Below are 17289 nucleotides of genomic sequence, written 5' to 3' on the forward strand. Positions count from 1 at the left end.
GCACCCCAAGACTAGACACAGTAAAAGCCAGAATACAGTCAGACAGACTAGGCAGAGAGCCGGGAATGGCATTGGTATATTTATCTTCCCTTGTAAAAACAAAAATAAAGAAATGCATGTAGAATTGATCTTTAAAGGTCTTTCTACCTTTCTGGTGCTTTTTCAATTCAGGGGATAAAAGTTTATTGACACAGGGAAATCTGCAAACTCTGAAGCCATAACTTACAGCCAGGCCTGGGGGGGCTTGAGCTTCCCCTCAGCTTTCGGTGATAATGTCTCACTCTCATATTAGAAGCATAGGGCAAATCTAAAAACTGAAACAGACCCCTAAATGCCTTTTAAAATTACTTTTAAAGTATAAATAAATTATATTGCTATTTTAAAGTATCATTGACTATACCAACTGTGAAAAATTGTTCTGAAGAGCTTCCTCAATAATCAAAATAACAACTCTATCTGGTTTTGAGATACACTTTCTGTGAAGAAGGCAACTTACAAATTCCAAGGACTCAATTTTTAAAATTTCTTGACAAAACAGAATTTTTATTTTTATTGCAATATTGCCTGGACTTCACAATCTAGCACCACATCTTCACCCCCTCTGTTGTGCAAACACATGTGACAGTATTTTTAAAATGTCTGTCTCTAGAAAACCACTGAGGAAGCATCACAGACAGAGAAGAACACAGAGAGAACAATTGCGAAGATTTATTTAGCGCTTTCTGTGCTTGGCACTTAGAAACAGAGTTCCGTGCATAGGGCAAATCTTTATACAGCTTTTTCTTCATACATATTTTACATACCATTTTTATTGCCCTCTTTTATATTCATAATATTGAATACCCCACTAGGCATATAAATACATTTATCTACAACACCTCAAAACAATTCTCAATAATATTTGTATTCTGTTACTTGGTATTTGCATTTTCACACAACTTAAATGCATAGCTTGCACCAAGCTACAATTGTTTTCTTATTTTTAAAGGATTTGAAGAGAAAAAAGGAAAAAAAAGAAGAAGAGAAAAAAAAAACTGAAAAGAAAAATGTTAAAAGGCAATGATCTAATTGATTAAATAGACACCATGTGGCAGGTAGAAGGTTGGCAAATACTCAACCTCACTGGTTCTGAAATGCTAATGGTTTTCTACAGCAACTCTCGCATGCAAGGTCAGCTGCACTCCCGTAGAGCTCTCTTTTCCCACCACTCTTCCCCATGAACTCAGTCTGGACAGTTCCTTCCCACTGGGATGAGTGCTATGGGAGACATACATTCCCCACGAAGACTGTCATCCATTCGGTTCTGCTGCATTTCTTCCAGTCAAGTCAACAGGAGCTGAGCCCCCTTCCCCCATTCATCTTTCCAAAGTTACATTCCCACTTCTGTCTGAGGCTCATTTGTGAGCTAAAACTTTTCTTTCCTCTGTCTCTCCCATTTCCATCTGCAGGATGGGTGCTGGTGAACTCAACCTTCATAAAGAAACAGCTGGTTGGGCAGAGCCATGGTGAAAATGAGAAACCTCTCCAGAAGAAGCTCCAGCCCAGCAGTGCTGTTCCTGTGCTGCAGGGGAAGACCCACAGGTCTCGCTGGTTTCAGAGATGGGCTGAGCTGCTCCTGCAGTGAGGAGCTCTCTGGGAAAGGGGAGGTCTTTAAAGCCATGGGCAGTGCAGCTTCAGAGGATGAAGCCCTGGGAGACTACCCTTCTTCAATACTTGGAGGAGACAGCACAGGAAGTGGGTCCCTCCACACTGAAAGCTCACACTGCTTAAAGTTAATGCATAAACAGTAAATTCAGCTTCTTCTCTTCAGCTTCTGCTTCTGTGCCCTCTTCTCTGCAATGTCCAGAAAAAACAGATGCCTCATGCTAATCTGGAGGCCCTGGGCTACAAGCTGCAATTGCTGTCAGTTGAGACTCTCTGGAAGGTTCTGGGGCACACACCTAGATGGCTTATGTTCTCGTTTATCATTACAATACTAGTTCCACTATAAGTTTGAAGGCAAAATAGTACTGGGATGGGTTCACCCCTGGGAACGATGAAGGTCTGTCTACCTTTGATGCCAAGGAGAGGCGTGGCTTGTTAGACCATGTGCACAGACATCTGTGAGGAGGAGCCCTGAACCGCTCCATACTGCCTGTTGTCACAGGCGGCGGCCGTCTGCTGGTTGCTGGAGGGAGGGCTGATCATGTGCATCCCGTGATCCATCCCCGTAGAAAGGTATTGCCTCTCTCCAAAGGCCCCACTGGATGGGGAAGAGCAGAGTAAAGTGCTTTGGGAGGTGGTGAGTTTCTCTGGGCTTGCTGCCAGCCTGGGGGAAGCAGGGAAATTGTATCCATAGAGGTTGTAGGGATTGTGCAGGGAGAAGGCATTGTAGGAGCTCTGCTGCATGTGGCCACCACCAAACATGTGGGAAGAGGAGGAGGTGGAAGCAGGGTTGCCTGCTTGCATGACATATTGAAACTGGGAGCCAGGGAAGGATCCCAGCTGGCCACTGTACGCCTCCATCTTGCTGTTGCTGGGCAGGGAGGAGGGAGCCGGCATTCCTGAGATCAAGGAGGGAGTCCTCTGAGGCATGAAGGTTTCGGAGGGCTGGGAGGCAGCGGCAGTGCTGCTCTGTAGCCGGTTGTAGCCCCCGTCGCTCAGCCCTGGGTAGCTCTGCAGTGCTGCCATGTTGCTTCTGGCACAAGGAGGATAATCAGACAGGTTGAGGTTGCAAAGCTGACTCTCCCGGCAGCCAACATTGAAAGTGTTGGGAGCCAGATGGAAGGCTGGAGGAGAGCAGGATGGAGAGAGAAGGTGAGAAGATGCGGATGGTGATGGGGTCCCTGTGCTGGAGGTGGTCGGGGACGTTCCTGTGCTGCCTCCTGCAAAACAAAACACATGGGAGGATGTTCAGCACCCAGAACTACATCTGCAAAATGAGACAACCTCATCAGAAAACAGCTTAGTTCAATAAAGAAGCAAGGGTGGTAAAATGGCCACTGGAAAACTCAGCCTTTCTTGGCAAGGACCCTCAGTTTATTAATAGCATCCATTGGTCTTTCCTTCTGCTTTTTTGCTACGACTTTGTTTTTCAACAGACATTTTATTCCCTTTTAAAATGGGAGAGGGAAGCAAACCTGACACAGACTAACCCAAGACACTGGGAAAAGCTGAGAGGAAAGATGGCTCCATCAGTCCCTTTGCAGGCATGTTTATCTAATTCTTTCTAAGGAAAAAAATAAAGAAAATAAAAGTAAAAAGAAGGTAATTTCTCCCCTTTCCTTGTCTGTAGGAAGACCAGCAGTCAGTGAACTGTATGGTCTCACTGCAAATACTCTTTCTCATCTGCTCAGGATTTGCGGTGGGAAGTGGCTGAAAGCATGTTGGATTCTGCACCATTCAGCATTTTTGTCAGCGGGCTCATGGTGCAGAGGTACTGATTCAAGCCAGAAGTAACACTAAAATGTAGGGACACAGTTTCAAGCTACATCCTGCTCCACAGAGCACAGAAAGGAGATGTGTCAGGATTTTCAATCGTGTGTTTAAACCTTAAAAGGAATTCCATATGTCATACCACTGATGTTGACAAAATACTGATATATATGCATGTCAGTACTATCAGTGCATTGACAATATTTATCCTATGTGTGATGGAATTGACCATTCTGCTCAGCAGGGATGCTCACATGTTCTGACCTGGGAAAATAATACTGTGTAATACTACCAATAATGGTAGCAAACAGAAAGTAAGTGTTACGTAAAAGATGATGGCACAGTTTTGAGCTTAAGAAGACATTATTTATAGGAAACATTCTGAATTGGAGGAAGCTTCTTTGAACAACCAGGAAAATCAGATCTGTGCTTAAAAGAACTCAGTTTCCTGATGTGAAACCTTTTATTTCCATTTGATTATTTTCTTTTTATGAGATTCCCTTTCTGCATTAGGGCAGCCAACACTGGAGACTCTTGTAAAAAGAACAAAGAAGTGCTGAAGAAAAAATTTGACCAGGGAATAAACAGACCCAGAGGAACTGGGAGACAGCATTTCCAACAAGGTAGGAGATTACAGATGAGAGGCAAAGGGATTTGAAAAGATAGTGTTTGAATGGGAAGATAAAAGAGACTGCACACAGAGGATCAAAAATAAGGGACAATTTTTTCTTGTATCACCTTATGGAAAAAAATCCAGCAGGATTTTGAGACCAGTCTAGATCTGCTAAAAAGCCAAACCAAACCAAACCAAACCAAACCAAACTAAACCAAACCAAACCAAACCAAAAAAATAAAAAACAAAAAAATAAAAAACAGGAAAGAGCTTAATGTAATGTTGCTTGAAGAAAAGAGAGTATGTTAGTTGTAAAGAGATGCACTAGAAAGACATATTCTGTGTCAGTATATGATGGTAAGAATGAAAGCAAGATTATATCTGACTTCTTCTGACATATCTAGGGTGAAACAGAATGGGAAGGGAAAACGTAACCTTGAGAAATTAATAATATTTGTTATTTTTAAATTTTTTTAATGTAGATTCAGAAAACAAGAAGAAAAACAGCACTAGGTAAGCATAGTTTGGAGCGGTTGCTGTTCACCCAGACAACACTAACAAAAGGCAAATTTCTGTGTTGCTAAATCAAAGCAGTCATTCCCATTACCAGCCATGGGGAAGAATGCTCACCAGTTATTGCTGAGCCACTGACTCCTTTTGTCATTCATTCAGAAGTGTAAAAGAGAATCATTGCATCAAATTTCCATTAAAGTAAATGAGAGAAATTGGACTCAGTATTCACTTCTTGACAATTCTCCAATACTCAAACTTGCTCATGTGTTTTAGCTCCAGAGTTCAAAGGTTTGTTGTGTAAGTTTCTAATTTAGCATTTATTTTAAAGGCTACATTTCCCTCGTTCATTTAATTCATTTAACCTCAGGCTATTTTGGCTATGGTAAGTAAAGATGGTACCTCTTCCAGCCTTTCTCCCTGTCTCTCTGTTACAGGTTGTCAATACTGCAGTAAGGTCAGCAAAAGGGAAGGTTGGCCTCTACACAAATAGTTCCATTGCTATCTGGTTTTAGTTGAAATTGCCAATAAAGGTGAGATTGAACACAACTACAGACACCATTCTTTTGTTAGCCCTGCTGTAAAAAGCACAACCTCTAACAAGGAGAACAGGCAGACAGCTGAATTCATGTATCATCTTGTAGTTATCCAAATACAGAGGTCAAATAATCACAAAACAAATACAGCATAAAGTAAGATGTATTTAACAGTAATCCTGCTTTTGATTCTTTACACCATTTATTTAATGAACAAACTGCAGAAAGTGACTCCCTTGCTGACAGTGTCTGGAAAGTAAGTAAAATTACATACGTATATATGTATGAGTATTTAATTTCCTGTTTGAAATAAAATACATAGAATAAATTATTAAATACAATGTCTTAATTTTGGTCTTCCTTTGCCCCAGAGCTAAACTTCACCAACTCAGTAGAAGAAAAGTGCACACACCAGTTACCTCAAGACTTTATTAATCTGCTGAGAAGCTACAATTCAGTCGTACCCATAAGTGAGGCTTTGGCTACACAGAGTAAGTTTTGCTTGTTAGTAGTTTCAGTGATTGCTTAATGGTTCTCAAACTGAGAATAGCACATTTAAGGTCACCTCCAAAGAGGGATTGAGCGATTCAGCTTTGAATAATCCCTATTTGCAGGCCAACAGGAAAACCCTGAAGTGGCAATACAACAATTAGGAAGCAGAGTAAAAAATATTTTTCTTTTTCTCTGTAACTTCAAAATGATGAGGAGATAGAGGATCCATTAACAGGAGCAAATGCCAAACCTGACAGCTCTCTTTCAAGAATGCTTTGCTACCAATGCCAACCACAAGCATAGGACACATCACACTTCTGCTGCAACAGAGCATAATGCAGAAGCAGGAAGTTCCTAATCATTTGCAGAGAGTAATCTTTACACCTTAAAAGTGGAACAGGAGATAATACAATGCAAAGCTTGTCTCAGCTCATTCTCTTTGGACCAGCTTTGCTCTGCTCCAAAGGACATTTCTTAGCCATCTTTGCTGGCAGCCCTAAGTATGGGCCATACACAACCTGGACTTTTGTGAAGTTATAATTTGGCCTGCAGTTGATACAAAGTCAGCCAAATACCCCTAGAGATGGCAGCCAGCCCAGCAAATATATCCACACCATACTACAGTCTTGGAAAAACAGATGCGTATGTTATTTTAATGGAAGGCATGGATACAAACCAATATCATTAAACTGATACACAAAACTATGTTAGGTCTAGTTTAAGCCTACCGAGACCACATTTAAGCAAGAACAAAATTAATCTCTAGATAGCTGTCCTCTGTTCCTTTTCTCTACCCACCATTTCCCCTGGAAATAGTTGCCAACACCAAAAGTATTTACCAGCAATGCTGCAGTATCTCTCACCTCTGCACTTACCATGACACCAGAGTGCTTAATTACTACTTTGAGCAGCCCCCAGAAGACAACTTTTTGTCTCTGCAGACGTTGCTTCCACATATGTGGGTCACATTTGTATAAATTGAAGGTTCAGAATTTCAAAGGCCCCTCCTTTGTATCTGAAGCCTGCCTCACATGGCAGGTGAAAGTGTCTGCCCTTACAGCGTCCTGCTATTCTGCCCAGGGTTTAGCCAAACAATGCTGTCATTCTGAAAGGAGCTTGTTCTCACAGCATACAAGTGATAACTAAATTGACCTTATCAAAAGGACAGAAGCATTTTCAATGAGCGAACTGGAGTACGATCAAGTGCAGGAAGTCAAAATTTACCAAGTGGGATTGAGAAGTATAGAAAAAGAAGAATGAAATCATGGTGGAAGACAGGGAGACCATGTGGAAAGGATGGGATACTAAGACAAACCTTCCTCTTCTTTTCAGCATTTCATCTTATGACACCAAATAGAAATGTTGTCTGTGCACCGGTTAATAGATGCCCACAAGGCTTACAGAAGAAATTACAGCTTTTCCTTTGGGCATCAAGAACTGCCATTAAAATATCTTCTCAAGTAGCTTATGACTGATGTTTCCTTCCTGTCACATGTGTCCATCTAATCCTCAGTAATAATGCTGTCTTCCTGTATGTTCCAAATAAATACTTGCTTTTGTTTTTACCAAACTGAGCTTGTGTTAGGGACAATTTCAGGGCAAACTGCAGCCCATTTATATATAATCCATAGACATGTTGTGCCTTAAAATGAGGGGTTGGAGTATTTTGGAAACATTCAGCATGCCAGGGCATCTGAAATGCTACAGAGACCTCTTCCACAGAAGGCAGGTCACATAGAAAATTTCTAACACTGCAGTGTAGATGGAAAACACGTCAGACAGCAGCCAGCATTAGCCAAAGGAGCTTTCTGGCAACAGCAAGATAGTGGGGAGAGCATCAGTGCCAAGGGAGTCTGAAGCAATTGTGCACGGAAAATTTTCTGGGATCTGTCTTGCAAATGACACCATACTATTCACTTGACCCACAACTCATCCCAACCGCCTTTATCTGAAAGGTGCACATAAATCAAACTTGGACTCCACTGCAGCATATTTCCCCGCTAATGTTTCCAGACATTGGATGTTACCATCACCGGCAGTGCCTCCATACAAACTTCTTGGTCCTTGCTCAGTGCAGAGCTGCTGTCAGCACAGCATACCTGAACATGAATGCCATACCCCGTGCAAGGGCAAAGTCTCACCAGACAGACAAGAGCTTTAGAGAAGTTTGGGCAACTTGGTCACAGCCTGCAGTTCTCAGCATGGCTGGTCTCACACTGGGTGACTTGGTATTCACTGTCACACTGCAAACAGATGTGGCTGCGTGTCCTCAGAGTTTGTGCCTTACTTTCCAAAAAGCATGGGAGCAGTAAGGTGGTTCATCTTAAGATATTATGTTTTGATGGGTCAGGCAGCACAAAGTTATTCTTGGAGTACAAATGCTTCTCAGACAGCTTATTCCACTCCCACCTACAAGCTAGTTTAGCTCATGGCCAGACACAAACCACGGGGTAGCATGGCCAGCCCATGGGCTGCAGGCTTTGAAGAGCCCACAGGACAGTGCCCAGCCCACAGCCTAAGCCAGGCCATCTCCTCATACCTCCATATGTGAACATATGCTTGGACTGATAGGTGCATGACCTCACCTATCCATCTCCTGGAGGAGCCATAGTCCCTCTTCTGACACCTGTCCAAAATGTTGGCATCATCTGATAGGCACGTGTCCAAGCACCTGGGGGTGCAGGAAAAAGGGACTGTGGCCACAAGTCATTCACCTGGCTCACAACTCTCCTCCTGGCACTTTACTTTAGTAAATAAGCCCTCCTGAGAGGTGGTTTATATTCACTTGGGCACTGAGCCATGATAATGCAACTCTCCAGCTTTCCAAATGAAGCTGGCCAGAAGCTGGTATGTGTCTGGCCAGCAAAGAGCACAGAGGAGCCTGTCCATGCAGATGTACTCCAAGTAATTTCTGAAAGGTCTGGTTTTTGCAATGGCTCTACAGCCTTGGATATCTATGTACAGGGTCTTTCTAAAGCACAGGAAAGAGCAACTCTTTCCAATGTTTTGCAGCGTCCTATTCTCAGACACAAAAATAAATAAATGTAATGGCATGCATGCATGCAGGAAAAGAAATTTGAACAAAAAGATAAATCCTACTCCCATTCTGTGCACTTGTACACACATGTACACTAAGTATGGCATATGAAATTTACTCTCTGCCTTCCAAGTTACTTCACCTTTGGTCGCAAACAAAAATCAATTTTTTTAATTGCCCAGGAATGGGAATCTGAGGGAGTAATGAGGTCAGGATGGAGGATTTGTGCAGATTGCCAGGTGGTCTGACAGATAGATTAGGAGGCCAGAGTGTGCCACTGTAACTATCTGATCTCATGTCCTTTTGGAACCAGGCATAGTACAAACCTGGATCCATTTCTGCTTCAAGCAGCACATGCCTCAGTCCTGCTTGATGGCTTTAGACATCTAAATGCCACAATATCAGGTGTCACTCCTGCTCTCACCTATCAAGACAACTTCTTCCTTGCAAGTGTAACTGGCAGCCCAAGGTCTCTGTTCCCATTCCTAGCTTTCCAAAACTCAAACCTAAAATCTTCAGGAGGACTGAATGGTTATTCATCACCATTAGTACCCCTCTGAGTTTCCTTTTCACCACCTTGGAAAACTAAATGTCTTTGTTGCCTGTTCCTTGTCTTCTTACCAAGAAAGGGCAGGGCCACCTGGTCTGTGACATGCTGGACTCTCTCTTCACTCCTTCCCTATTTTTAGGAATGAAAACTTCCCATTTTCATGGGAATGAGAGCCATTTCTTTCTTCACAGAATTTTTCTCTCTAGAGCCCATGGCCAATTATCAAATTATGAATCCGCTGGTAAAATCTTTAAAAGGCCCAAATGAAACTCAAAACGGATTGTGTGCCAAGTTGCTGGGTTGTAGAGGAAATATAAAGAGTGCTTTGTAGTTCTTTAGGATACAGCTCACAGAGCACATTTTTTAAAAAGATAATTGCAGCAATAGATTTTAAGAGGAAAAGTATGTACTGTATGGCACAAAAGTGAGGAATGAAAGGAAATTTTCATTAAGGATAGCAAATTACAGAGAAGGACTTTTTAAATATGTTTGCCACAAGAATCAGTGGAATTAATGGTAGATCTACAACAACTCAGAATAATACTTTACTTCCCTTTACATCTTACAGACTTCTGCAAAGCAAATAGAACAGTCAGAAAATTAGGGATAAAACTTGCCTCAGTCATCCTCCAAGATAAAATATTTTCAAGACCTAATGATAAAAAACAATCCTTTTTTCTAATGTGGAAAAAAAGTATGACTTAGGACATGTGATTTCCATTCCCATCCAAGACAGCTGAGGAAAAACATTGAAATACTGTGGCAAGTTCAAGGAACATATAATTTTCTATTCATGAGAAAATTTTGTGCTACTCTTTGGAAACTGTGCAAATCTTCAAAGCATCATTGCCCACCTCTAGTCATTCATGTGAAATCTAATCACCACTCATCAGGTAACAGGGACAGGCTCCAGTCACTGGAAATCAGAGTAAACACCTCTCTGGAGCAACAAGAGCACTTCAGGCTCCTTTCAGGTCATCCGGAACTGGCACAGGCTTTGACTTCCAGCTTCTTGTGTCTCATCTGGGAGAGTATTTCAATTTTCCAGTGAAGCACCAAAACTGTCCCCTCTCTAAAGGTAAACTGTCTGCAGCTCAGCCTAGAAGAAGCTGGAACAGTTTGTTCCCTGGTGCTTTGTTTAAGTGAGACAATCTATGAGCCATTTTAAGTATGCAGCAGAAACCAGCACTTGATCCCAGTAACTGTGGCAACAATCGCTCTGTTTCCAATCTCCTCTTCAAGGTCAAAAGAACCAAGTAGATAATTGAGTCCACACCCAGCTATCTGACCACTGCCAAGAGCCTAGACTGTTTACAATTGATTTCGAAAGGGAAGCAGTATCCAGATTATCCTGGTGGCATTGCTGACAGAACTGATGGCTGCCTTTGGGAGGCAAGAGGCCAATCAGATGAATTTGCTCCCTTGGCGTAAGCAGCTCCACTCTTTTGGGAGTCACTATTTTTGGGATCTGGGATCTCAGATAAAGCCAAAATGATCTTAACAGTTATTTACTTCTTTCTGCCTCCAGGCACCTGCAATGCCTTCAGATGAGGTTCTGGAGGGCTCAGTCTTCCTTCCACTTGACACCAGTACACATTTGTGTATTCAGGATTTTGTTTTCATATGGGTGCAATCAGGGCAGCTCTTTGAGCACCACCCCCCTGGGGGAAGAGTATTATACTGAATAAATTACAGGCAGTACAGACAAACCTTGGCAAGACAGAGGTGATGCTTGCCCAGAAAGGATAATGTTTACAGACAGAGAAGCTGGAAAAGCAGCAACACCTCAGCTTGGGGTATCTGTCTCACATCTGCTGATAGCCTGTGCAGACTTAGGGTCCGTCTGGAAACATCCTTACTACAAGAAAACATTTGTCCTTTACAACAGTAAATGAAACATTTGAATCTGTTCCACACCGAGAAGAGGGAGCCTTTTGTGCATATCCCTGTTGACACAAGACTGCAGAGTTAAGTTGTACCCCTCTCAGAAGGACCTGTACTCAACCAGTTTGTATATGCATACTGCTCTAGAGATAGCACTCACTCTCTTACCAGTGAGGAACAAACCCCTCTTTCCCTCCAATACCCTTGTAAACAATTTTCAGTGCTAAACTCAAGAACCACTAATGCCAATTTTGCAGATCCCCTAAGAAATAGACTCTACCTTCAGTCCAAGATGAATGCAGATGCTCATGTTAATGGGAAAGGGGTTGAATCTACTGTGTCTACCCTTTGGAGTTCCTAGCAAAAGTACTTATTCAAGAAAAGAGCCCATTTGAAAAGAAAGCTGCCTTGAGAGCTGACCAGTTTAAGATGTTTGACTCCTGCGAATTTGGTGTGCATGTGTCAAAATAGTAATTTAATTATGAAGTGAATTTTTATGTACTGCAGTGATAGATCAAATAATGCAACTCTCATATTGGTCCTGAGGAGATACTTCTTCCAACCAGATTCCAGGGTACCTTTGATTTCATTTCTTGATAACTACTCAGCTTTTGTATGAAGGATTAGATACTGATCACTCATCTAATATTGCCCCAGTGCCTTTTTAGTCTCACAAAACTTACAGTCACTGGCAGTGATCTGCTCGTGACAATATCCTGGAAAATCAGTGGGAAACTGGATATCGCAAATGAGCCAGACATAGCTCTTTTTACTCTTAGTGACATAATGCAGAGTTACTGGAACTCTGATTTTCTTTTTTCCTCTCTCTCTCTCGCTTTTTTTTTTATTTTTTTTTTTTTTTTACATTCCCTTTTAAAATCAAGAAACTGAGCCACAAATTTTTAATAATGAGAATCTGGATGAGGTTCAATCTAAATTTTGAAAATATATTCCAATTAAAGACTTTAATAGATTCTTGGCTTTCCACACATCTCACTGCCATATGCATTCAATAAGCCCTTTCTCACTAGCATAAGTAGACTGCAGTGTGGGTGATGCCATTCCCCAGAAGGTCAGCTGCTCCTGGACTGCCATTTCAGAGCATTTAATGCAAAGGTTTATCTCAGGGGGAGTGGGGGTGGGGACTTCTTTGTTTCAAAACTGGCTGCAGATCTACTGTGATTGTGTCCAGCATGGTGCTCACTCTTGTGAGGCTGTGGATACTTTTGGATATGTGCTCCAAAAGAGAGGTTTTGTTCTCAAGCCAGGGGATTTCACTAACAGAACCAGCATCTTCTTTCCCTTGACAGGACAGCATGGTGACCACTCAGGTCACAGACCTGCAGGGACTTGCTGATGTGTTGTCCTTCAATGGCAATATGTGCAACTAAAGCTCATGGACCACAAGATTCAGCTGCACCAGGCATCTGCAGCTGGGAGTGACATCAAACTCTCCAGTTTGCATGGCAGCTGAAATCTATCATTGTGCAGATTAGAAAGTTATTCAATCCCTGCATGAAACAGCTGCATCCAGCACACCAAGTATTGATTTTGGTGTGTCTGTCGCTGTTGCTCCTCATAAAGCTTAGCCCAAACAAATGAGCAAAGCACTAGGATGCAGGTCGAATGGCACAAAGGATAATGTGGAAAAAATTGTAATATATTTAGATAATTGTATCACATGGATGCATCTGGAATATCCTGTGCAGACTTGTTTTAAATAAACAATTAAGAACCTGGAAAGGTTCCCACTAAAAGAGAAATTAAATGATTGGCCCTATTCACTTAGAGAGGCACAGAAAGGGGAAATAAAACCCTGCAAAACAATTAAATGTATGAAGAAGGTGGATGAGGGGAAATTTGTCCTTAGCTCTTAACACCCACAAAAAGGGATGAACACTTGGAGCAGAAAACTTGAAGTCTCTTGAATGAGGCTTGTTTGCATGCTTGCAGGTTACCAAGCAATCTCTATTGCCCTTGCTACCTTTGCTCCTATCACTACTGACCACTACAGGATTTTTGGGATTTGTACCTTTTAGGAACTGCACTAATTTATTTAGCTCTGGATAAATTAATGCTGGAAGCAGAGTCTGCAGAGTAATACTGGGATTGCCCTTACTGGAGGGCATATTTGTAGTTATCAGCTTTGAGATCAGTCAGCTCCTCATTTTATAATACACACTAAATTTTCTAAACTGGCACAAGTGGCAGTAAATTAAACACTCTCCAAAAAATCATCACATCTGTACAGTTATTTTTATTCATCAGATCTCTAACCTGGCCAAGTAATTTGGTTGGATTTGTTAGAAAAAAAAGCATCTTGGAAAAGTCAGATAGCACTTTTATTTCATGAAAAAATTACCAAGTGACAGAAGAAAAGCTAAAAATCTGTAGAAATTCATAGCACAGAAACATTTTGCTTGAAAGCTAGGAAGACACTCTATTTATTCTGCTGGTGCCCCAAATTTTTGCCCCAGAAAATGTAATTTTTCCTATTACAGTAGGATGGATCCATCTTTATAAAATCAAAACCGAATTCCACAGTTCCTACAGGAAACTGCTACAGCACATCCTTAAGCTTCACGTAACTTGAACCTACTGTATTTTTTCCTATCACCACAGATAGTACTATTATCTATTCTCTCTCTCCTCACAGGCTAGACAACTATGGCTTGCTCCTCATCTGTCCTAGGCATGAGGCCACTCTTGTGGCTCTCATCTCGTCTCTCTGCAGTAAGCACTCATTCCTCTTTAGCTGCAGGGGACACATCTACTCCCAAAAGTCTCCTGTAGCCCCCATATGATTTCCCAACAAACATTTCAGGGGATAAAAGGAAAGCTTGCATTTCCTCCAATGTTTACTCAGAATTGTCACATATTCACCCAGCTTTGATAAAAGCAGAGGGATCTAGAATTAAAATATCAGTTTATTTAAAAAAAAACCTAAAAGTTTCTAATTCATAAATATACAATGGTATGAGATGACACCATGCAGCTCGTAGCACTGAAGCTCCAGATGGAGAGAGAAGGAAACACTGGGCAAGTGACAGCCATGTAAAGTCTCGGAGGATCTGAGGTTCAATAGCTTATGCTGATGTCAGCTCTTAAACAGCAGTGATTTACTCACCTGTCACCCAGTTCATATGCTTGAAAGCAAGGAGACAAAGAGGTGTAGGCACAATATATCCTGGTTGTCTTATATTTGGAGGGAGGAATCACATGTGGCTTAAAGCCATTTCAGCAATTTTTGCTCCTTCTGCCAGCAATTCCAAGGACTCCATACCAGCATATTTGTCCTTGCCTTTAGGGGCTATCCCAGCAACCAGAAATTAAAATACATAATGTTTGTACTTTTTGCACCTATTTTTGAGACCAGGGATCAGCTTGTTACAGCAATTGCTGGAGAGAAGAGCACTGTGGAGATGGGAATATTTCTGGTTTATTATTTCACATGGCTAAATGCAGAGCTCAAAAACGCTTTTGTAATGAGTTGTTAGGTTTTGAGACCAACCTGTGAACACAACTTCAGTTAAGGGCTGTCCTAGGCTTTATTGTCTCTGGTGCACTGGTGGTGGTCTGCACTGGGCTTGCAGGTTACAGGGTACTGGCTCGCTTCCTGGTTTTTCAGCTGCCAAACTATATTATAACAAGCTAAAAATACATTAAATATTTTCCTTTCCTAATATTACCTTACCACGTAAGCAATAGTTGGACCTGCCTCTAGGACGTTATCTGATAACTGAGGGGAGGGAGGCAGGCAAGCCCGAATAGGGGGTGAGACATTGGAGAGAGGCTGCTCCAGTGACTGTGACCAGGAGGAGAGGCTGCTATGTTTCTATTTAGGTGGGTGATAAAAATATTTCTAAATCCCTGCTTTAACCCATCTCTGACCACGTGCCCCCACCACAAGTGCTCCTCAACACAAGCCCCTGAGCTTGTGCAAGATCTCTCCTGCCCCATGCTGTTCTATTCAAGAAGAGTTGGATGGCCAGGTAAAGACCATGCATGGGGAGTCTAACAGAGCTGACTCGAGTGTGCTCTGTCCTACTTCTGTCCTATGCCATCAGAAAAATTATTTAGCACGTGACCTGGGCCCTGGGCTGCTGCATGTGGAACTGGCAGCAAGCAAGAAGAGATTCCTCTGCTGGATCCCTTCTGATTCTGCCTTGGTGATGGGCAGCCCCAACAGCCACCACTTCTTCCCTGCATCTGAAGGAGAACACACCATCCCCAGATGGATTCACCATCTGGAGGAAAGTTTGGGCGGTGATGTCAAACTTGAATATGAGAGGCTGGAGAATCTACAGAGGGCAGGCATTTGGTTTTGATTGTTTAACTTCGCTGATGTCACATTTGAACATCATTTTGAATTGTTTCTTTTCTTGCATGTACATTGGGATTTAAAAATAAAAAAATAATCAGGCTGCTGCCTTGATATCTCTTTCTCAATGATCACTGTTTTTGACTAGAAATAGCTGCACTAAAGTGAATGGGAAAGACCTACCACTGCAAAAAGCAAAATAGCAACATGGCCTGAAAGTGGAGATGAAAGTCCTACTTAACAAATTAGATATGTAAAGGGCAGAAGCTATGAAAAAAACACAGCATGAACACTTGGCCTATCCAATAATTCCTCCCAGATTCTTACTAGCAGAAAATGTCTCCAGCAAGGCCACTGTGTTTTAAAATCAAGGTAGCATGACCCCGAAGGGAGACATATTCTTGGTCCCCTAAAATTTCCAGGAGGTAACTGCCCCTGAGCTATGTTTGCATACAAACAGCAAATGAAAACTATAAATGGAGATAAATGTGTCTGACACAGTTGAGTATTTCCTTAGTCTTTCTGTGCTCTCTTCATGTTTAACTCATGCTATGTAATTGGGCTGGTTTGCCCAGCCCTACAATCCTTCCTGCTCCTCCTTCTAACTCTTAGGTCTCTGGCTCTAGTGAGACCAGGGAACCCAAGTAGTTCCATTACACCTCATAAGGCCTTGTCTGTCCTCTGTTTCCATCCCCCTCTCTGCTCTGTGTCCTCTCACTTCAGCCAAAAACTCAACAACATGTGTGACATCCCCAATGGACATGCAGCAAGGTGCATTGCTGCTTTTATGCCCTCTTCTCCTGCTCTTTCTACAGCTCTTTGCAATCCCTTTGTCCACTCACCTTGCTGCTTCTGCATGGTGGTGAAATCCTCAAAGGTGAGAGTGCGCACGGGGGGCCTCCAGAAGGCATAGGTCTCCATGATGGCCTCCAGCCCCGTTCTGTGCAAAGAAAAGGAAACAAGGAGCAAAAAAGTCAATCAGCTGGGGATACAGGCACTGAATAAAGAAGGCCCTGACATTGCTTGCCAGTCTGCCAGCAGCCACTGAAAGGTCCCTTGGCACCTGTGAATTTCTTGAGTGAGTCTTCCCGCACAGGTTCTGACCACGAGAGTACAATAGAATTTCCCCAACTCAGCATTTAAAAAGCTCCTAAGAGACTTTTAATGCCTTTTTCCTTTCTAGCAAGAATCTCAAGCCTTCTGCCTGCTTTCCAAGGGACACACGACTGTCAGCTCCTCTAGGCATACTCAATTTATCATTGAGTGACCCTCCATAATTTTTGGATATAAGCTGTCATGTAAATAAAGGAGGACTGGATTCAGACTATGGAAGCAGAGAGATTTTGTAAATTGTCTTTCCCCTCCACTTTGCAGTTCTGGATACTGTTCCAAAGTGTGACGAGAAGCCATCAAAAAGGGAATTGTCTTGGTTTTGGACTGACTGGAAATGCATAAGATGCTCTTTCTAAAAGATCTGTGGAATATCTGCTTTGAGTCCCTAACTCACCACAAAGACATAGCAAAAAGAAAAACCCAAAAATTGAGTGAGAATTTTTCTTCTTGAATGGCTGGAGTCTCAGATTTGTTCTTGTCACCACAAACTCCTAGCTCTGCTGGAAGTCTCTTAGTGCCACAGGCTCAGTGAGGACATAAGTGTATTATCAAACACACTAGAGTGTCTTCCTAGGAAAAGTTCTCCTCAGTGGAAGCTGCACACCTCTCTCTTCCTCATTCCTCAACTTCCCCAGCCTGTTTTCCCACAGAAGGTTACAGCCCTTGCACTGACTGAATACCAGCAGAGATTCTTTATCAAATGCGAGAACATATCCCCTTTCAATGCAAAAGGCACAACATCCCCAGAGCCTCTCATCAGATGTTGAGCTGACACTGGAGCTGCCTTTTGCTTCTGAAAATGTCTTTCTGCACATGCCC

General features: G+C 42.3%; 1 protein-coding gene across 1 annotated transcript in view; it reads right to left on the minus strand.

Moving 5' to 3' along the window:
- Positions 1-693: 693 nt before the first annotated feature.
- Positions 694-17289, minus strand: part of TBX15 (T-box transcription factor 15) — a 90032-nt gene continuing 73436 nt past the window's right edge. The window contains exons 7-8 of the mRNA XM_079321086.1: positions 16200-16297; positions 694-2864 (exon numbers count right to left, since the gene is read on the minus strand). Coding sequence (XP_079177212.1) covers positions 2080-2864; positions 16200-16297 — 883 coding nt within the window. The 3' untranslated portion in view covers positions 694-2079. The remainder of the gene's footprint in view (positions 2865-16199; positions 16298-17289) is intronic.

Source organism: Erithacus rubecula (genome assembly GCF_903797595.1).
Source record: "Erithacus rubecula genome assembly, chromosome: 1".
NCBI lineage: Eukaryota > Metazoa > Chordata > Aves > Passeriformes > Muscicapidae > Erithacus > Erithacus rubecula.